At 38.8% G+C, this 23,184-nt stretch overlaps 1 protein-coding gene across 1 annotated transcript; it reads left to right on the forward strand.

Moving 5' to 3' along the window:
• The first annotated feature begins 172 nt into the window (after positions 1-172).
• Positions 173-22,639, forward strand: hyou1 (hypoxia up-regulated 1). The gene is made up of 24 exons (XM_042498765.1): positions 173-356; positions 2,370-2,445; positions 3,029-3,122; positions 4,604-4,682; positions 4,823-4,977; positions 6,200-6,276; positions 6,374-6,555; positions 8,185-8,300; positions 11,034-11,220; positions 11,710-11,844; positions 12,523-12,605; positions 12,770-12,902; positions 13,899-14,083; positions 14,708-14,846; positions 15,588-15,645; positions 16,424-16,500; positions 17,021-17,209; positions 17,344-17,507; positions 17,595-17,682; positions 17,907-18,163; positions 18,253-18,337; positions 18,670-18,931; positions 19,037-19,144; positions 19,876-22,639. The coding sequence occupies exons 2-24, from the start codon at positions 2,376-2,378 to the stop codon at positions 19,923-19,925; spliced, it is 2,973 nt and encodes a 990-aa protein (XP_042354699.1). The 5' UTR covers positions 173-356; positions 2,370-2,375; the 3' UTR covers positions 19,926-22,639.
• Positions 22,640-23,184: the final 545 nt, after the last annotated feature.

Consider the following 23,184-nt stretch of genomic DNA (forward strand, 5'->3'; position numbering starts at 1 on the left):
TGCTAATTTTTAATGTACTATCCGGTCAAAATTAACTGTAAGAGTCGATTACATCCATGGTTATAATACTTAAGGTGTATTTTGCGCTGAAACGCTAACCGGAAACAGCATGTTAGCTTGTTGTTAACTTGACGCTAGTTTTTCTAGAAGCGGTGGATCCAATGAGGTGACGCCGCGTTCCGGGCCCGACTGCTGAGAGCGAGCCGGCGATAAGGGGAACCAAAATCTACTAAGTGTGATAACAAAGAGGTTCTGGACCAAGTTAAGACTAAGAGAAACTCATTTCAGAACCTGCCCGGTGAAGCTCAGCCTGTTGGTAGCCCCACCACACTTGCATTCGTGCCGGCTGAGGAAAGGTGAGTTCACGGCACGGCACAGTGTGTCAGTCATGCTTTCATATTGATGGTTGTCAGATAGGACGCTAGCTAACAGGAACGTTAGCTGTCAACTTATTTTACAGCTATGTCTTCCACCTCAGTGTGCTAGCTTTTCATTTCGAAAAGGTGCAAAGATGCTCCACGTTGTCCAGTTGCGTTTGAATTGAATAGTCAGCAGTGTAACACTAATGTTACACATTTGTTCCATTCAACTTGGCTACATAGCTAACAAACATCTGCAACTTCTCATACAGCTAGCTGGTGTAGTGATGTCCAAAATCACCAGACGTTTTTATTGTTGTTGCTTTATAATAATGACGGTTTGAGTTGTGCATCCATTTTGCATTCATGCGTCACTGCCTCACCGGGTACTACAAGTTCCTGTGCAGATTTCCTGATGTTCTTTCCCTAAAACACAATCACTGTTCTGGTTTTTGATGTAATCATTCTGAATTTTAATCCCTGGCTGCTGTATGTAGTTGCCCTGTTGAAAATTCAACCAATTTCCCCTCTGAGTGCAGAGTGTTTTCTTGTAGATATTAAAGTTTTAGACAATATTAATATTTTACAATGACATTAATGCCACGTGTTTGGAATTGTGTACCTGTGTGGGTGGGATCAGGTGCAAAAACTGCTTTGCATATCCTTAAGCAAGTCCTGGCAGAATGAAGTAAATCATAGACACATTAGCACTGAAGAACCAGGAGGAAACCTACAGTAAACAGTAACTGGATTTGTCAGGAGACTTAGTAGGATACAGATATTTGATATTTTATATTTATTTGAATACCATCTTTAATACCAGAAATGCAGCACAAAGTGCTTAATTAGGGCATTATAAAAAGGGGGCGACACATTATCAGCCTGGCCTATTATCAGGGACGATATTTGGCATACTGCAGATTATCTGTAACTTTTACCCTGTAAAACCTCAGGGAGCTATTTTTATTCATTTATTGTTTTATTTACATTTTCACTGAACTTTATAGAAAAAGTTGCAGCGAACTTGCTGTATATGATGTTGAGAGTTTCAGTTGTAATTAAACATTTGCTATAGGTATTTAAACAAAGTTTTGTGTTAGAGTTTGTTATTCTCCAAATTCAAAATATTGACGGAGATATTTTCATTATTAATGCACATGCATATCACTTATTATCAGTCTCATTAAGTACTTATAATCACTACCTGCTAGAAAAACCAGTATTGGTTGACCCCTTATTATAAGTACTGAGTGCTTCAAGTGCTATGGTCCCCATAGCGCTTGCAGGCCTCGACCACTTTTCCATACTCTTCATTCTGCATGAGTGAACATAAAACAAGCCATCAATTGAATTAAATATAAAATGACATTTCAGAACAGTTGAAAAAAATGAAGTAATTCAGCCATTGTGATTTAAATTGGTGGTTATTTGAGATCTTATTAATCAAAATCTCAGAAGACAATTTATTTCAACACTGTAGGCCTCCAATCAGAGGCCTACAAGTTCAACCAGACAATCAGAGTCTAAAAATTCCAAAAGACAACAACAGATATTGACTACAGAAATAAGCGTCTTTCAGCTCACCCTAGAACATATTCCCAAAAATTTAACATCACTACGGGTATCATCAGTGCAGGATACAGCCCTTAGCCATCTCAGACTCTACCAGCTAGTTTATGTGCTGTGGATCAAGCAGAACTCATTACATTCTTTCAGGAAGCAGAGGAGCAGGTTTGGCTTTTCAAGTGAGAGATCATCTTGTTCCATTTTGGAGTTGCACTTGCTCCCACGTAATAAATGAAAAGAACAAGCAACAACAGTGGACAAAAAGAATCTCTGCAGTGCAGATGGATGGACAAAGATGAGCAGGGGATTAAAGGTGTTTGATACTGATGGTGGTGTGTGATGACGTTTAAAACTTGTGTTATAACACGCTTAGGACAAGTAATAATTTGTGAAAATCCATTCAGCTGATTGCATACATAAATGCTTTGATTGTTCATTTTGCAGCTCGTCATGGGGGGGAGGAAGCTGGCGCTGGTGGCTCTCTTCTGCCTTGTTCTGGCAATGTTGCCTTCTCACACAGGTAATATGATCCATAGACTTACATTTTTTCATCATATTTTCAGCATTTTTTTGATCAGTGTTGTGATGCAATATGGCTCTTGTCCTTATGATCAAAACATTCAAATCATGTAAGTCTTTGATAATTGTTTTTTTCCCCTCCTTTTTATGATTATTTTTTGTGGGTTTATTTTGTCTCTTATACAGGAATGTTAAATTATTATTATTATTATTTTCTTTTTTGGCTTGTGCCATGGGGTGGAGGGAGGTGGTGGAGGGGGGGCTAAGGTGGGTTGAGGAAAGAAGTCATGATTGTATGATTTTGTGTATTTTTTTTTTAAAGGAAATAAAGCACACACACACACACACACACACACACACAAAAGAAAAAAACTACATTAACACTGTTTGATTGTTGTCTAAGAAAAAGAGACAGACTGACTGTTCAAGCTACATCCTGGCTTACAACAACGCCGCAGTAATGAATACTTATAGCGATCGATTACGAGTGTTTGGAAAAAGATAAGCTAAGTCAATAACTCTTGTGTACCTCAGGGTCTTTGGTGTTCCACGCCTGCCTTACCAAAGTGTTTTTGTGTTTGCAGTAACCGTAGCGGTCATGTCGGTGGATCTGGGCAGTGAGTGGATGAAAATAGCGATAGTGAAACCTGGTGTGCCAATGGAGATCGTTCTCAACAAGTGAGTAGAGCTAAATATCTGTCATGTCTACGGTACAGTGATACCCCTTTTCCACCACAATGGAAGGTGTTCTTTCTGGGTTCTTGCAGCTAATTTTAAACTATTGAGTTACATTACAAGCCATGTTCTTTGCCAATGAAGCAATGTGTATATATACCTAATTTAGTTGCTTATATAGTTTATTAGATACGGACAATGCAAATTTACATCGTACAACTTCAGCCTGTTACAAACAAGCTGTAGTAACTGATGTTTCACATACAGAAATGATTGCTATTGCTAGTTTCCAACTCCTGTCCCTAGATAGGTTTTTAGTAATGAAAAATAAAACATTCCATTACGTTGTGCATACAATAACAGTTATGGTAAAAAGAAGAGGAAAAGGTAAATATTTACATCAAGATTGTATAGAATTACAACATAAAAAAGACACAAATATCAAGGTTTCATGCTCTTACAACACTCAACCATAAGACATAAAATAGCAAAAAATGCTCACATCTCTGATTTTGCTTCAACCTTTAACACTTTTGTTAAAAATCTTAATATCTTGTGTTAATTTTGTATTTGGTGGTAGTGTTTTCCACATTTTAGAGCCTTTTATGGAAAAGCTGACTGCTCTAAGGAGGTCTGTTGATGTGTGATTTTACAGTTGCCGCTTGCTGAGTTAGGGTTAGTGTTCCTACCACTGTTTTGCCTGCCAATATATTTACATAAAATATCTGGTGCTAAGTTTTAAAGGCATTTAAATACCAGTTTGAGGGATGAGAGTTTTAGAAAATAATCAAAACTGAACAAATTGCACTGCCTCAGTATGTGACAGTGATGCCATTGCATGAGGTTGTTGTTGTTCGACAAATTTTCAGAGGTGGAAAGTGACTTCTTCAGGCCTCTACAGGCTACTTTGTGTTAGTTTCAGGTTTAATCAGACTTTGGATGAATTATTTAGAAACAGCAGGACGCATCGCTCCGTGTCTCATCCAGCCGCTCGCGCTGAGCTCTCATTATTATTAGATATTCAGATATAATGTTTTGGGGGCCTGGGGCCACAAGCACATGACCTTATTTTCACCCTTTCTCTAACTGGGAATGTTGGCAGGCTGGCAGCTATAGGAGAAGTAGGCCTGCTCATTTTTTTTCCGAGTAAAATGATTAATAGCACAGAGGTTTCACAGAAGTTGAAGTCAGAGTCCTGCAGTCAGGAGAGGTTGGCCTATTATCAGGACAATGTGCTTAAATTTACATCCAGTTTGTTTCATATAATTCTGAATAGTGTGATAAACAGTAATGCAACATATGTTTATTACACTCCAACACACCATGGTCAAATGAAACAATGTCAGTGAACTGTGAGGGCAAAAACAAACCAAAAAAAGCAAAATAGGAGCTGAATGTTTTATCTACCTCGCCACCACTGAAAATGAAGATTCACACTCTTTCACACACTCTCTGAACACTTTGTCTATTATTTTTTCCCTCAGGGAGTCGAGGAGGAAAACACCCACAGTTGTTTGTCTCAAGGAAAATGAAAGACTTTTGGGAGACAGTGCACTCGGAGTGGTATGTGTTCTTCTCAAATGTCCTAAATTGAAGTTACAATATAAATTATAGCTCAAAAATTACAATAATCCCAAAATAGAATATATCTTATTTTTATTTCCTTTCATGCCATTAATGGTCACATATTGAATGTTTTTCAGTCTGTGAAGAACCCCAAAACTGTGTATAGATACCTCGAAAGCCTCCTGGGCAAAAAGCATGATAACCCCCAGGTGGCGCTCTACCGGAAACGTTTCCCCGAGCACCAGCTGCAGGAGGACGCAGTCAGAGGCACAGTTTACTTCAAAAACTCAGAGTGAGTCTCTTCATTTTCTCTTTGCTTCTTTTATTCAATTCCCCATCATACAGTAAACACTACATGAAATCATATGTCTTTGACTTTGTCATATTGAGCGTTTAAAATAGTTTGCAAGGCAACTTACACTTCTTAAATGAAATCATGTTCATCTTCTTGCTTATAATAGGTTGTTGAAAGACATTTTACTGTCCATTAGTCTGTTAGTCTGGAGAAACTTAGATTTTCCCTCAAAGGTTCCCTTCACTCTTTTGAATTGGAGACCTCTCCTAAATTACACTGATTCTTTGACTTTCCTGCCTGCTTGTTATGAGTCTCCCTGTTTTTTTTTGTTTTTTTTGCTTGCCTGTTGTTTTTTTTGTTTTTTTTAATTTTGCTATTTTTTGTTTTAATGTTTTTTCCATTTCCCGCCATTTATTTGCTTGCCAGTGCACACGCTGAAGAAGGGCATCTGGCCCGAAACGTTTGTTTGGCAATAAAACATGCTTTAATTGGACTGCTGTCCTATTTGACTGTTTTTGATATAAATTTTTGAGGATTCAGCACTCTTTTTCTACCATTTATATTGGGAGTGAGTGTGTTGTTTTTGATTTTTGCTTAATTATTGTAATTTTCTTTTTTTTTTTTTTTTTTTAGCATTTTTTCTTCCAAATATTTATTACTTATTTTCTTATGTGTGTAAGGTATTGGTAATTTTGGTGTCATTGCAATCCATAGTTTTTGGCATGATTATTGCCATTAGTGTGTTTTCTGTTGCTTGTTTTTGCTTTTATTTCTGTTTATGGGTAATGGGAAGGTAAGGGAAGAAAACATGGGGGAAAAATGGAAGAATGCTTGGCTGCTCTGTGATTTATATGCCTTGCATTGTTCTTCCAATAAAAAAATAATAAAATAAAATGAAAATAGTTTGCATGGTATTCCGCTGATCCTCATAAGTCACAAGTGTGGTCTGTTTATCATCTAGTCTCTTCATAGTGTATACAGTAATATGCTGTGTCAGTGGAGATTCTCACCTCTGAAAACACTTTATTCATCACTAATCATCGAAGATCTTTTCCAGTAACAGACATGATGTTGTAACTATCCTTAGGGCTACCATAGTAGTTGTCATGGAAACATTGGTACCGGAGTACCTCCTCCTTACTAATAGATTATAGAAAGAAACACAACACTGGTTTAGACTGGGGCATTGAATGTGGCCTTTCTGCTTCTTTTCCATCAGAGAAATGCAGTACGCACCGGAGGAGCTCCTCGGGATGGTGCTCAATTATTCCCGTGGGCTGGCTCAGGACTTTGCAGGTCAGTCTGCCTGTGAACGAAGATGCATCATTGTATGACATGCTGAAATATGGAATATGCATTTGTTTATTATCTTTCTTCTCCTAATAACCCTCAGAACAACCAATCAAAGATGCAGTGATCACCGTCCCAGCCTTTTTCAACCAGGCAGAGCGCAGGGCAGTCCTGCAGGCGGCACAGATGGCGGGTGTAAAGGTTCTTCAGCTTATCAACGACAACACAGCTGTGGCCTTGAACTACGGGGTCTTCAGGAGGAAAGATATCGACAACACAGCCAAGGTGCACATTCAGCATTACTCCCAAATTCATGTTGAGGAATTAGTCTGGTGATATATCTATATATATTTTCAACAAATCCCATGTCCAAAGCAGCAGTCAGTACGTTTACATGTACAGCTTAGTGGAGCTGCGCTCATAGCTCCATTAGGACATTTATTGGACAACTGTCTTCGTCCCAGTATTCAAGCACTGAGGGAGATTCCATTTATTGATGAAGTATGTCTGACTCATCCACGGCAGCTGGAGATTTGCCCTCTTTCAGCCAGTTGCTATAAACCTATATCATTTATACAGTCTTCGATAAAGACTGAAACACAATAACTGTTTATTTACAGTAACTTCAGGGTAGAAAACCTCTGAGTCACACACATATAATCAAACGACGCTGAGCAAACTCTGCCTTCATTGATTAGTTTCAAGCCAAATAAAAAAATCAATATCAGTTTAAGTGTAGCCTACGCTATATTTAGAATATTTTCACTGCTGTACCTTGCTGTAAAACAGCCCTCACAGACGAGGATTTGAAGCTGTTATTTCAAAAACACCAGACTCTGTTCATTTCACTTCACTAAACGGCGGGGCTGTGGTTCTAACGCCACCTCCATCAGCTGTTGTGGAAGCAAATATTCAAATATAGTCTAGGCTTGATTTTCTTAGGTGGCTTAAGTATGTTTTGCTGCAGTTCCATCCACAGCCGGACATCACTCAACTTCCATGCCGGTGTTGTGGGACTGTATTTATCAGAGAAGGGTGCTGACCATGGTGTGTCTTTTTTTAGAATTTAAAATAGATATCAAATAATACCTTTTCAAGTTGTGTGTCCCTTACCTAAGTCAAAATTAAACACAAGTCCCTCTTCATTGCTTACATTTTTTTAAACTGCCTGACCCATTTTGTAGCCCCTTCCCCCCTCATAAGTGACAAACAGTCCCTATCTGTAGACATTGAGGATGCAGCGATGAGGAGCACTCACAGATCACCAAGTCCAGGTTAAGTTAGATTGAGGTGTGAACATGACGGAAAAGCTTGACTTCCAGCCGGATTTCAAATTCTATTTAGTCCGATAGGACTAACATGTTTACATGTATTTTATGTGTGTCTGTCTGTCTGTCCAAAGCTTGGAATATCGTTTTCCTCTGTGCCATGGAGCTCCATTGCAGTTAAAAACACATCAACAGGCCCCGCTATTGCACTGTATGACATGTCTCTTCATTATCATGAACCCACACACTGTGATTTATTTTGACTCAGGCCCACACACACTGTGCAGCTGCCATCAATACTCTCTAGAGCACCAAATGTGGAATAATTCACTGCAGAAAATAGTCCCTAACAAATGCACTGTCTCCTCTCTATTGAAGTAAAATTTAAAACTACAGAGCCTTTTTATACCCATATGCATTTGACAGCAGTAGCTGGAGGTGTGATGTTTTTCGTGATGGCCGTTCTATTCGAGACAACGTGATATCTGTGGCACACCTTAAGGGACTTTCTTCAGATTTGGCTCAAATATCCACTTAGACTCAGTGACGAACTTATTGTGGTCATAGTTCATGACCATAACTTGAGAATTCATATGCTAATTATGACTTACTTTCTTACAGTCTGTTTGATCTTGTTCCCTTCCAGAATGTGATGTTTTATGATATGGGCTCAGGCAGCACAACTGCCACCATCGTCACTTATCAGACAGTCAAAACCAAGGAGTTTGGCACCCAGCCCCAGTTACAGATCCGAGGTGTCGGGTAAGTCCACTGATCCATCAAGTAATGACGGCAGAGAGAGAGAGAACAGTCTCTTAACATCAAATCTGTTGTCTTAAACAGGTTGTGAAGCGTTTAAAAACTTGGTGATGTCTAAAGTATTTTAAAATTTACTTTTGTCTTCTAAAATCTCATAAAGATAGGGATTAAAGTATTCTGTATTAAATAAAAATATAAAACTAATAAATAAATAGATAGGAAATAAAAGTTGAATAAACTAATATACAGGGAAGTATTCAAAATTCAAGATTACTGTATTTGTCTTCTAGGAAAAAAATCTCTTGGAAAAAAACACCACAGAAAAACACGGTATAGCAAGAGTATAGTAAGGTGCATAGTGAAGACATAAAATGCATTCAAATACACTCACTCATTGCATATTTCACTTTTGCTAAAATCATTTGTAAACAAGAAATTATTTTGTTGAAATTTAGGTTTCTAAAGTTATCTAATGTATGTGTGGAGCCTTCTCCCAAATAAAATTCTCTCATATTGAGTCTTATTGTCAACACCAACACAGGGCGTCATGTGCATCTGTAACACAAACTAATGCACAATATGGAAAATTCTAACCAGTTTAATTCTGGCCTTTGAGATGCACATTTTACAAATCAATAAAAACATTTTTAAAAAATAAATAAAAAAACCCCAAAGTCCCTCCTAAGTTTTTACTCAAAGCTTTGCTTGTATAACACGGGAGTGTTGCATAACCTATCGCACTTTTGTGTATTTAATTTTTTTCTGTCTTGATTCTCCTCATCCTGTGTGAAAGTCAGAAAACAGGAAGATACACACAGAGAACAGACCACACACACTCTGCTGAGATAGCAATCTCCTGCTAAAGTGGAGGTAGTTGGCTGACATTAGAAGAGGCAGATCTCCCCGGTGTAATACTGGCATAGACACATTAATTACAGCCTTGTCTGTCCTGTGGACCGCTCTCATTCAGCATTGCTGTCTGACTGTGCCAGTTTCATTTTTTTGCTCACAGCAGATGCTAATTTGGGTTGGCAGTTTCCAAAAATAAATATGCAATATTTTTTTCTGAGGTTTTAACACCTGTAAGTTGGTGCTGAATGAGAGGAAGTGATGCAAATTTGTTTCCCAAGCCAGTGGACTGTATCTTGAAGCAAATTTAACTTAGTCTGGCTTTTTTTAAGCTTCATTAAAGCCCAACATCAGTGATCCAGGATAGCATATCATGCAGCTGGGTATCCACTGGATCTGTGCTCTTTGTTTTTATATAACCACTGATAAGGTTTATTTGATTGAAAGATTGCAGATATGATTTTCTGAGCTAACTTACAGTATGTGTTTTTTTCCCCATTTAAAGACGATCTCATTGAGCCCAAAGATTTAACTCTCACACAGTTATCTTATGTCATCCTGAGCTGCGGTGGTTCAATAAGAGTGTGGGAACATCTTCGCTGCTTGGAATCCTGTCAGGAATGAAAGATGAAAGAAACCTAATATGTGTAGCTGTGCAGCACAGGTTACCATGGTGATGTGCCCCCAGTTAAAAGTGAGCCGGCTTTGTGGTACTGGGAAACCGGAGTCGGAGTTATCAGGTATCACCACAGACCCCAGGAGCCAAACAGTGCTGCATGTCTGCTGGTGTATTTCTCAATAATTGTTTATGCTGAGGTTAAATCGCTATCTTGCATCTCCTGTGGTTGAAAACTCTGATGTCATCCCATCATCTTATTGGCCTCCCATGTAAGCATGAGTGAAGCTAATTAAGTTTTCTTGGTGATGTATGTACTTTTTATGATAGGCTTGGTCTCCAACACATTTGTTTATTTTTGGAAGCCTGCCACCATCTGCTGCAACAAACAATTTTTTATAGCGCTATTGAAATATATATATACCTTGTGGTTGTTCATTCCACACTCTCGGAGTGCTGAGCGCACCTTTGTCACCCACGTAGCAGCAGAACACCAGGTGCAGTGAAAGTATATCTTTACCGTTCATTGTACTGGATTTTAAAGTAAAGTGCTTTCACTCACTCTGCACTCTGCTTCTCCTCTCATCTATTGACTGCTGATGGATAAAAATTACACACGATAAGTTTTTGCCGGCAAAAGCTTTCAAATTTAGAGAGTGGGCATGGAATTTTTTTTTTTTTAAGGGACAGAAGCACACAAAATAAAAGATTTTTAAAAAATTTGCTTGCCCAGTTAGGCAGGTGGGTCAGAAATGTACTTGCTAAAATCATTTTATAACTTGCCTCTATACAAAATGTTTTCTTTATTATCGGTTATGAAATAGCCACATAAACTAGTCGAAACTATTATGCATACGCAGCTCTCAATAGAGATAAAAAGGAAGCAAGATGACTCACTGAGTAAAATGTGTCAATATTGGTACTTATGATTAATGAAAATCTCTTCCTCTTGTGATCAAAATGGTCTCCTCAGATCAGATCCTCAGATACTTTTGTAAATAGTTTTCTAATGAATAATAGATATAGCGACCTTTGATCAGCCCATATCATTTTCAGGTTTAAAGTGACAACTTCCTGTTAGGTCCCACCCATTTCCAAAAAAAGTCCCACACACTTTAGATTTAAGCCCCACCCATTCCGAGTACAGATTCGGCTACAAACCATTTAATTAGTTGAAGAGCTACAAATAACAGTGTACTGGCTCAACCCCCAAACCACATTCCGAAATTCAGTCCCCAGACTAAAGTTTGTTTCTCTTGCTCTGTCTGCAGGTTCGACCGCGGGTTGGGCGGCTTTGAGATGGACCTGCGACTCCGGGACCACCTGGCCAAACTGTTTAACGAGCAAAAGAAGAGCAAGAAAGATGTGCGAGAGAACCATCGGGCCATGGCCAAGCTCCTCAAAGAGGCTCAGAGGCTCAAGACGGTGCTCAGTGCAAACATGGAGTTCATGGCTCAGGTGAGTCCACAGATTTGACCCTGCAGCCCGCTTGTTGTGCGTCTCAGTGTTGCGCGTCAGAACTAAAGCCAAGGACTTAATCTGTCTGCAGCACCTGGAAAATGTCTTAACCCTATGAAAACTGGACAAGATATTTGACCCTTTGAAACCCGAGCACATTGATTTGATTTCTTTTGAAAACAAGCAATGACCAAAGACATATCCTACAAATTACAAGAAATTTGTAAAATGTGACAAGGAAATTACCGAAAAGTTAGTTGAAAAGGATTGGCAAAATTATCGTAGAAAATAAGGAAAAAGGTCCAGAAAACCATATTTATAACTCTATTAATTTTATAGTTATAAATATAACTATAGTTTTTTTTTCATCATTTTCGTCATTTTCTTGTTTATTTGTTTGTTTTTTCTGTTTTCAGTGATTTTTTAAAAAACTGATTTAACGTTTGGATGCAGAAACCATCACAGTGACAGAAACTGATTTTTTTTCAGGTGGAAGGTTTGATGGATGACATCGACTTTAAAGCTAAAGTGACTCGGTCTGAGTTTGAAGAACTGTGTGCTGATCTCTTTGAGAGAGTGCCCGGCCCGGTGCAGGATGCCCTCGCTACCGCAGAAATGAAGCTGGTCAGTATCATGACATCGCTCTGTGTTTTCCATGAGACAGGATGATGACACAGTGATGATCTCTGGCTTTGGCTGAAGGTCACCAGTAAGAATTCGGATAGGAAGACAAATTCATATCAATAGACAACTATATATATATGATGGGTTCTTGTCCTGCAGCCCACCACTTATTGAAGGAAGCCATGACTTCTATTACAACACTGCTCAGTAAGGATACATGATATTATCGGCATCAGGAGATAACAGCTTTAAAATTAAATTTTTTTACCAAGTGAGTGTGTACATTTTGAAAAGCATTGTATTTTATGCCTGCATCTACCACCCATCACAGTAAGATCAGGTATAATGTTCACTCTACTACAGTAGACACCTGATGTTCTCTGCAATTTGGTGAAAAAACTTGTGCATCAGCGTCAGCATGGCAGTCAGCCAAAATGAGTTTGAATATATCGGCGTATTGGATATCAGCAAAAATGCAATATCCTGCATTCCTACATTTCAGAGATAGATGCCAAGAGGTGTGAGAACATCTAAAATCAGTGCACAGCAGGTCATTTGCCATCTTAAGGTGTAGACAAATTAAATGTTTTGATTTTTTTATATAATGATCAGTGAGTATAAATGAATGGATGTCTGTATTGCTACTGTGAGTCAGAGTTTTTATATTTCTGCCAACAGGATGAAATCGAGCAGGTGATTTTAGTAGGCGGCTCCACTCGTGTCCCCAAGGTTCAGGAAGTTCTGCTCAAAGCTGTGGGGAAGTAAGTGTCAGCCACTGAGACGCTGCTCTCATTTGAATAACTTTTACTTTCAAAACTGAACATAAAGAGCTCCATTTTTCCACAGCTTGAGCTTTGATTCCTTGTTTTGTTGTTACTGACTAAATTGGAGAAAATTGTTTGTAATGACTTATTTTTCCACACAGAGAGGAGCTGGGGAAGAACATCAATGCAGATGAGGCAGCAGCCATGGGCGCCGTGTACCAGGCTGCTGCCCTCAGCAAGGCCTTCAAGGTCAAGCCTTTCCTGGTGCGAGACGCAGCTGTCTTCCCCATTCAGGTCAGTGCAGGTCGCTCCCTGCCTCATGCTGAAGGAGACAAAATTCAAATAACATCACTTAAGAAAGCTATTGGTTGAATTTTGTTTATTGTGTCTGGCTTTATTTCAACATTATTGTTTTTGCTTTTATAGTTATATTGTCTCTGCGAGAAACCCCTCTTGCTTCTCCTTTGCCTTGTTTGTCAAAGCATTTTGTAAATTATGTTTTTAAAGGTGCTGTCAATAAAGTTACTATAATGAAGTTATTATTTATAAAGGCTTTGTTGATAGATAAACAGTAATAATTCCTGGTATAGGAATTAGTAGTCATCAGTATGTCAACAACATTCAGCTACGGAGGTGTAGGCCTGTCACATTAACAAATTTTGTCGGACGTTATCATTTCCCAGAAGATATTGCGCTAAATGATATTATTGTCAATGTTGTTTTAGGCCCATTTATTTTCATATTCATATTCACATTTTGTTTGGATATAATACTACTACTACTACTACTACTACTACTACTAATAATAATAATAATAATAATAATAATAATAATAATAAATAATAATAATAATATGGCAGTATAATGCAAGTAGTTCCTTTCAAAGAGAACTTTTAATTCTCAGGAATATTCAACATTGGAATTGAAATGTGAAGGAAAAAAAATTAAAATATGCTAAATAAATAAAACATAAATAAAATAAACCACAGGCAAGAGACTTATGTACTTTAATAAATATTAAACATTTGGCACAGGGGTTGGTTGTATTGCCAGTTTTAATTGCCGCTGTTTTCAAAGGAAGTCGACATAGCAGCTTGATGATGTGCATCCAAAATCCTGCAGCATTTTTTTTTCAGTATCCCTCGTTTGTTCACTGTCAGCAGGTATCTTTGAACAGGATGAGAATCCATACGAGATGCCATGCAATGGTCACCGCTGCAAATTAACATATAAAAATAAAACCTTAATACACACCAAGTTAACACTAACCGTGCTATTTAATCCCATCAGGTGGAGTTCACCCGTGAGACGGAGGAAGAGGGGGTCAAAACCCTAAAACACAACAAGCGCATCCTCTTTCAGAGGATGGCGCCCTACCCCCAGCGCAAGGTCATCACATTCAACCGCTATAACGACGACTTTGCTTTCTACATCAACTACGGTGACCTCAGCTTCCTGAGTCAGGACGACCTCAGGTTGGTTAGATGCTCGCTTATGCATTGGCATAAATTTTGGCAAGATTGTGCATTTTTGTTTAATCTTGGAATTTCCAGCTCAGCTCCTACACTGCATAAACAAAATGGTTGCATTCAGAAATCTACTTAGTATACTGAATTGTTCATTGTTTGTGTGTGGGGGGCATCTAAAACCATAGTGGCATCATGACAAAAACCTGGGATTTAAAGGGTTAAATTCTGAAAATTAATGAATATTTTAATTATTTTAACTCAATGAAATAGATAATCATATGGATGTATGATTTTTTTTTTTTTTTTTAAAAGCTTGATTTTGAAAAGTGTATGTTGTTGAGAGATATAGGCGTGTAATGTTAAAGTGAGCCCTAAGGGTTAAACATTTTTTGCATCTTGGAGCTCTTGAAAAAGTTTGTGTGCACAGAAATTGGATCACCTAAGCAGTGTGAACGTTTCCTGGACAGACAGCAATAAAAAAAAAACGAGTAGGAACCAAAGTTTTTGCAAAATAGTTTAAATGTTTGATCCTTTTTAAAAAAGTTGCTGTGAGCCGTCTCTGTATTCCCTCATGATCTGAATGTGTTTGAATGTACCCTGCTCTCCTCTCTCCCCCTGTCTCCCTCTCAGTGTGTTTGGCTCTCTGAACCTGACCACAGTCAAACTGTCCGGAGTGGGCGACAGCTTTCAGAAGCACGCAGACGCCGAGTCCAAAGGCATCAAAGCTCATTTCAACATGGATGAGAGCGGGGTGCTCCTGCTTGATCGGGTCAGTCACGATTTTAAAGTGATTCAGCTTATTGAACATTCACACAATCAGACCAGTAACTGGTCGCTCCTTTTTGGTGTATGAACACTGTATTTTGACTGGTTCTACCTTCTGCTATGTCGAGTTGATGCTGTCTTCACATGCTCCTCGGAAATATCCTACTTCCCACTTGCAGTCGTTACAATTACGACACATTCAAGTTCTCTGGTCAGAAAAAAGCAACAAACATGGACACTAAAAGTAAAAAGCTTTTTTTTTCATGGCTTTTTACCAAAAGCAAGTAGAACAGAGTGTGAATGTGCATCAGGTATGTAGTTGACGTTTTAATGTGTTTATAAGCTTAAATAACATAATAATCCGCTAATGTTTGCATTACTAGCTAGCTTTATGTTCCTGTTGTCTCAGTGAAAAAGGGCTCAAGGTGCTGCAGAGGTAATTGCAACGAAAATTTGCTGTTGACACAGCTTCCATGCTTTCCACCATTTTTACTGCCCTGAAACCCACAACTATGGTAACATTCAATTTTCCCGATTTCCCACTTGTAAGTACAACTTTGGAGGGCCAATAATGTGCTGGTAACTCATGAATACGATACTTCTGAGGAGAACATGAAGGCATCTCATTCTTGCACACACACAGCAGAAAATAATGACTGTAAAAAAAAAAACATCAGGCTGAAGAATCATAACATTTTTATTACACACTGTTACATATTGTTGATTTAACTGTTGTGATCCACAGGTGGAGTCTGTGTTTGAAACTATTGTGGAGGAGAAAGAAGAGGAATCAACATTAACAAGTAAGTTCGCTAACACACATCTCTAACCTCTGTTGTCCAAAATCTACGATCAGTGTGGGAGTTCGAAATGAGGCGTCGCAAAGCGAGAGTATTTCTGCAGAGACTGGGTCTCAGATGTGATTCTGAGCCATTTATTCTCGCGTCAAAATTGAGAATGAAGTGATAATTTCGAGAAAAAATGTCGAATTACGAGAGCAGTGTAGTATTTAATGAGAATAACATATTATTTCAAGAAAAAAAAGTAAGTAATGTCATAATTGGGAAAAAAATCTGGGAAAAAAAGTGCTTTTATCTTCTATATTTAAATATATTTGGGGTTTTAAATTTCAGCACTCGCGCGCTTTGTAAGGCACTTTTAAGTGTGATTATTTTTGTTCATATTAAAGTCCATGGGCTGAGGAGGTTTTGGCAGATTAATTTTTTTAAGCACAGTACTTTTAACCAGGAGAGTTCTGTGTGTTCTGTGTGACGCAATTTTTGTTTATTATTTTCAGTTTTGTAGGATGTATAAAGCTGCCAAATGTACATGAATGTATTATTATATTGTAATATAATATAATATATATATATATATTATGTGATGATTATTATTTTATTATTATTTTATGATATTACCATTGTATTATTATAAAATATTAATATTACACCATCTATTTCATTCTAACACTATAACATTAACATCATGTTTTTTTTCTCTGCCACACATCCCATAGCCTCCTCCTGAATCCATTATTACTTAATGAATACTAACATTATTACTGCAAACACTCTCTTTCAGAACTGGGTAACACAATTTCTACGTTGTTTGGAGGAGGATCATCAGAACCAGCTCCAAATGTAACAGAACCTGTCCAGGTAAGCGCAGCTCAGGACACAGTGTCACAGTCAGATAGTCGCAGTCCAGGATATAATTATTAAGCAAATACAGTAATGCTTTCATGAACTCTAGATTTCACACTATTTTTTGCCTTTATTGTGAAATGCAGTGATAACAGAACAAGTAAAAATAAGTAAAATAACGTACAAACAGCCATGAGAGACAAACAATGGCACAAATAAAACTAAAGACAGCAAAACAAAACAAGGATACAGCACAGACTTCACTAATGGGAAGAGGAAATGGGGTAAAACAAACAAACAAACAAACAAGCCCAGATACACCAAAAACACTCATACACTTATGTGCATAAGTGTGTGTGTGCAAGAGAGAGTTCAGGGTGAAGAATGTTTAGGGGGTTGAGGATATATACATATATTTTAAAGGTTTAATAAACAGCTCTACATGAGTGCCACAACTTCTAACAGTTTCAAAACTAATTGATATTTGTGTATGCCTACTTGTAGCTAACATTGCTCCCTGATATTTTGTGTCCAGGAGGAAGAGGAAGTGCCTCCAGAGTCAGGAAAGGACGGCAAGGACGAGGATGGCAAGGACGAGGAAGGCAAGGACGAGGCCAAGAAGGACGAGGCTGCCAAAGAGAAGCAGGACGATTCAGAGAAAAGTGCAGGTGAAGAGAAAAGTCAGGAGAAGGCGGAGGAGGCAGGCAGCAAGACTGAAGCCAAGGTAAGATCTGTCACACATAATCCCTCTGAGGAACACTTTGATGTGAATCCAAAGCTAATGCAGATCGTGATGTGCTTCTAAATTTCTCACTGCACTTGGTGACTTTGTTGAAACTTGTATTTCTGCTGGTGAAGGAGGAAAAGGAGGGAGAGAAATCAGGCACTGATGCAGAGAAAGAAGTAGAGAAGAAGGCACAACCTCAGAAAAAGAGCAAGATCTCTGAGGACATCGCAGTGGAGCTCATCATCAACGACATCCTCGACCCCACTGCAGACGATGTCACTTCCTCTAAGAAGAAGTAAAGCTGCGATTTATTTTCCTTTCAGCTCTTGTGTTGTTTGGTCCTCAGTTTTATTTGCTAATACAAGTCATTGTGTCTTTTCAGGTTGCAGGATTTGACAAACAGAGACCTGGCCAAGCAGGAGAGGGAAAAGGCACTTAACAGTCTGGAAGCGTTTATCTTTGAGACACAGGTAAACAACAACAACAAGAATTAAGCTTTTTTTCTGGGTAACAAGCATATGTACGTATATGTGTATATATACACACACACACACACACACACACACAAACACACACACACATATGTGTGTGTGTGTGTGTGTGTGTGTGTGTGTGTGTGTAATATAACTGTCATATAGCACCATCACCTGTGTCCCCTCTCCAAAAACTCACAGTACTTGTGTGCCTTCTCCAGGACAAGCTCTACCAGGAGGACTACCAGCTGGTGGTGTCGGAGGAGGAGAAGGAGCAGATCTCCACCAAGCTGAGGGAGGCATCGGAATGGATGGATGAGGAAGGCTACTCGGCCACCACCAAGCAGCTGCAAGAGAAGCTGTCTCAGCTGAAGAGCCTGTGCAAGGACATGTTTTTCAGAGTGGAGGAGCGACGCAAGTGGCCAGACCGCCTGGCTGCCCTGGAAAGCATGCTCAACACCTCCAGCTTCTTCCTGAGGTAAGTCTGGAAAAGGAAGTGGCAAGACGCTGTGAGGATTTTGTGGTGGGTTAGTACTTTTTTACAAATGTTTTCTTTGTCTTTTAAAGGAGTGCCAAACTGATTCCAGAGGACGACCAGATTTTCACTGAAGTCGAGCTGAATATGTTAGAAAAAGTGATCAACGAAACAACGGTAGGTTGGTGGATAGGGTGACCTGATGACAATGGGGGAAATTCCTTGGAGACTCACTAGTTTTTGTTTTTTTTTTTTTTGACCAGTGACTAAACAATCTAACACAGTTTGGATAAAGTGCTAAAATCTTTTTTGTTTAACCAGAAACATTTAAATTTCATGCAAGAACTGCTGCCGTGTAAACGGCCCCTAGATAGTGACTTTCTTTAGTCTTAGATCATAATGCGGGCTCTGTTATAGTTCACTGTTTTCAAGGTCGGGCTGAGATAAAACTGATCACATCACTGTGATGTTATTTTCACAAACTTAAGAACTGTCTCTTTCTGCTGCAGACCTGGAAGAATGAGACTGTAGCAGAGCAGGAGAAACGCTCTCCAAAGGAGCGGCCCATCCTGTTGTCCAAAGACATCGAGTCCAAGCTGGCCCTGCTGGATCGAGAGGTGAACTACCTGCTCAACAAGGCCAAGTTTGCTAAGCCCAAAGCTAAAGCCAAAGCCAAGAACAGCACCAGCTCTGAAAAAAACAGCAAGGCCAACAACACGGCCGAGGAGAAAGTCATCCCTCCTACAGAGGAGAGCACAGACGCAAAGAAAGGTGGGTCACATGTGGCTATTATTATTTCCTAATCAAAAATATTAAAATGAATTATAAGGCTTAAAATAACTTCTCATGTATTTGTTTTTTTAAATTCAAATCCAGAAAGCCCAGAGGAAGTGCAGCCAGGTGAAGCCCCGCCCACTGAAGAGAGCACTGTAAAAACAGACTCAGACAGCCAATCACAACCCTCAGAAGAAACAACAACTACAGGTCGGTCTGCCTTACCTGTTGTTGATGATGCTGGAGAACTTTAGGGGGTGGACAAAATAATTGAAACACATTAAATGTGGTCCAATACAACACTAAACTAGAGGCTCAAAACTCACCACTTGACTGAATGAACTCTTTACTGACACAGTACCTTAAAATGAAATGACTCAAACATAACTAAACAAACAGTGGCCTTAAATGCTCTTGATTGTGAGATCTAACAATAATGCCAAATGATTGTCAGCTCAAAGGATCAGGTGATAGGTTACAACAGGCCTACTACTGACTATAGAGGGACAAAGAAGCTGCTTAGTGAAAGATCCTTTTTAGCTGATTTCAGTCTGGAAGTCTTAACATAACTTAATAATTTACCATGATAATCCACTCATGTTTGAAAGAGCCACCTTAGAGACATCGAAACCTCTGGCTGTAATTCTAACACTCATCTCACCTTCTTGTACACCCTTTTGTTCAAAAGTGATACATCCTGCTTTATAATAGGGTAATTTATCACATTAAAAGGTTGCAAGTTTTGAGTGTTTCCAAATGCACCCCTAATTGAATCCATAAACGTGTGCTTGAGTGTTTCAGCTCTTTAAATGTAGACCGGTTGATATCTGATGTATGTAATTCTGTTTAGGGATTGTTTTGTGTACTGTTCAGGATAATAAAGTTTACCTCAATAAACTTGACCGTGCTTCATTTTTGTCCTTTTCTTTCCTCATTTCCAGGACCAACGGAGAAGGGCCAACCTGAAAACCACATAGGGGATGAATTATAACAGCTGGAACTGGGAAAAAAAATCACTATTTATTGACAGTGTATAAATGTTCAAGTTCCTTCTCGCTCTGTTTTTTTTTTTCTTTAATTTTTGTCTTTATGTCCTCGTTTATTGAACTGCTGGAAGCTGATTGGATAAGGACTGGAGACCACTCATCTTGCCCCCCCCCCCCCCCCACACACACACACACACACACACACCCCTTTGCTTCGCTCTGTGCGCTGTACATCTCTTCTGTCTTTCATGGACTCTGTAGGAACGGTCTCTTAAACATCATAAAGAAGCAAAGCCCTGGACTGCGTCTGTGCGTTATCAGTCCAGACAAAAGCCCTCCTCACGTCCAAGAGATGATCACATCCATGCTGATAAAGAGGGAGACGTATGTACCTGTATGGATATCTAGCGAGACATTTCATGTCCTGCTCTGTCCTCTGCACTGTATCCTCACTTATGCTGTGCTGTTGTGAGGTTTGTCTGAACACCTGCACCTTTACTGACCTGAGTAAGTGCACTACTTTATGGTGTTGATCACAGTGGACGGTGAGGGGTGGTTTAGAGTCCTGTAGAGGATTCTGAATTGATGGATTTTTTTTTTTTTGATCCATTCCAGATTTTAATTGGCCATATACTGTAAAATTTGTAGGCATATACTGTAAAGCATGACAAAAAGTGGAAGCACTATATTTGTAACTATATTGGAAGTATTGTCAGTTGATTTGAATGAAGCATTTCTAATCTGGTGAATCATGACATTAACTGTAAATCTGTCATCATGAGCAAAACGTTCTCATTCCCAACCATAGACTGTATATGAAGATGGACATGGCTAAAATATCCCGGATATGGTGGCTACCATCTTGCACTGGTGACGTCATTTGGAGCCTGAGTCTGTGATGTAGCAATATCTGTGGTAAGATAAGATAATCCTTTATTAGTCCCACAGAGGGGAAATTTGCACCAAAAACACACCAAAGCACACCAAAACACCTATCCGATCAATCAAGAGCAGCCCCACTGAATGTGAGTGCATTGATTGGCTGTCACAGCTGTCAATCATGGCAGAAAAATCCCTTTTTTATAGAATTAAATAACTCATCAAAACCAAACTTCTCATTTAAAAAAAATCACTTGAACAAACATCAGGATGATGAGAACTACCCTTAGTGACAGAAACCATCTTTGGGAAAATATTTGGCGTGCACATAGAGTTTTTATTTTGGCCCATTCAGTAAGATAACCTATAATGCAGCCAACCACAAGGGGGCAATTGAGATTGAAAGGCTACACTTTGGGGGATCTGTCCTGTCCTTCATCATTATATACAGTCTATGCACCCAACTCTTCAAATATGGCAGCTTGGTCAGTGGCCTGTTCCGAAAAACAGTCTTTGTATGATCATACAAAGACTGTTTTTCGGTAACTGGCAGGAAGGGATCATGGATGGCACAGGTGTGACATTTCCATGGCATGTTATGGGTGCGGCTCATCCTGGGGCTTTAAAAAGCAGCTGTTAGCAGCTAAGAACAACAGGCAATAAATTCCACTAATTTGGAAAATTTTAAGATTCCAGAGCTCCCGATCAGCTGGCATAAAACGGACGATGCCATTGTTATTGCTTAGAAAGGCCTGCCTACGCACATATGTCACACAGGCAGATGCTGTTAAGTTAAATATACTCACGCCTCTTAAGGATTACATAGGAGTTAGTTGAAAGCGCGGTGTGTCTCATACAGAAACTGTGAGAAGCCTCATGCATCTGTAACAGAAGCCAAAGGGTCAGAGACCGGGCGGCCATATTTTGACACCCTATGAATGAGAACAGGTTGACAACATACTGACTGGCCTTTTAGAAGCAATGACTTAAAGCGGCTGTCGAATCAGAAAGAGCAGATTCTACTAACATGAGAGAACGATAACTAATATTATACATGACCAGAAATGTGCATTTTACATAAAGGTTCAGATAGTGGAATTACCTGTCTGTAAGCAGGACTAATTTATTGTTTACTCATTAGTACTCATTTAGTGTTAAGCCACTTACTGCACTTGCATTTTTCAGTATGCCTTCCTAATGGAACAACGTCCAACATTACACCCCCCCGTAGTTGTTTTCATTTTATTGTTCTAATTATTGGCTGCATAGAGTCATGGTAACCTCCTGACGGTGCGCATAAGCAGCATGTTTGGGTCCATTATGCAGCAGTTTGTCTTGGCGGTTGACTGCCTTAGTATGTAAACACTGAACTAGTTCTAAAACGGAGCTGCCAAACAGGGATCATTTAACATTTAAAGAGTGTCTCCATGTATCTGCTTGCCATCTTTTTTCTCACCTTTTTGGATAAACCAAAATGACTGAATACTCACAACTGATGCCAATACACCCTTTGAGGAGTGCTTGAATGTTTCAGTGACGGTGGTCAAACTTCATGTTTTCATAGCTGCATAAGCTGCTAAACGTTGTAGAAGAGGTGGTGTGTTAGTGTTGTCACTGTTCTTTACCTCGACATGCCCTGTGGTGCAGATTCTTGCTCAGACATTTTTCCGTTTGGGGGTGGGTTAGGGGACTTGGATTAGGACTTTGGGTCTGCTGTATGTCTCTGTGTATGCAGCACTCTGGATTATTTGAAGGGGGGATCTGAAAAAGTCAGGAATGGGAAATGCAAACATGTTTTGTTTTAAAACTGTTAATAAAAGATCTTTTTTGTTCTTTTTAACTTTAATGTCATTAACCTGCTTAATTGATCTTACTTTGGAGTTTGTGCATTGAGGCTTAAAAAAAAACCCTGGGTGAGGCTTTCAGATGTTTACATAGTATTTAATTTAAAAAAAAAAGTAATGAAAACCTCAAAGTATAGTTTGTTGTTAAAAAAAATCATGAAAACCTCATTATATAGTGTCAATAATAAAAATCACAGTGTTGTAGTATGCTATTTTAAAGAAAATCATAAAAATGTCAGAAGTCATTAAGAAATTAGTAGTATTAGTCCAGTATATTATGTCATTAAATTTTTTTGGAAAACATCAAAGAATATCAGTAAAATGTCCTAAATAGTCATAGTATAGTATGTCAACAAATCCTAAAAAACAGCATAGTATAGTATACCTTTTGAAAAATTAGAAAAGGTCACATTATAGTATGTCATAAAAAATCTCATACAAAATATACTAACAAATGTCATACTACAGGTTATTGCAAAAAAAAAAAAATCATGAAAACATAGTATCATTCAAAAATAAGAAAAACGTATAAAAAAGTATA

Source organism: Plectropomus leopardus, chromosome 13, assembly GCF_008729295.1.
Source record: "Plectropomus leopardus isolate mb chromosome 13, YSFRI_Pleo_2.0, whole genome shotgun sequence".
NCBI classification, from domain to species: domain Eukaryota; kingdom Metazoa; phylum Chordata; class Actinopteri; order Perciformes; family Serranidae; genus Plectropomus; species Plectropomus leopardus.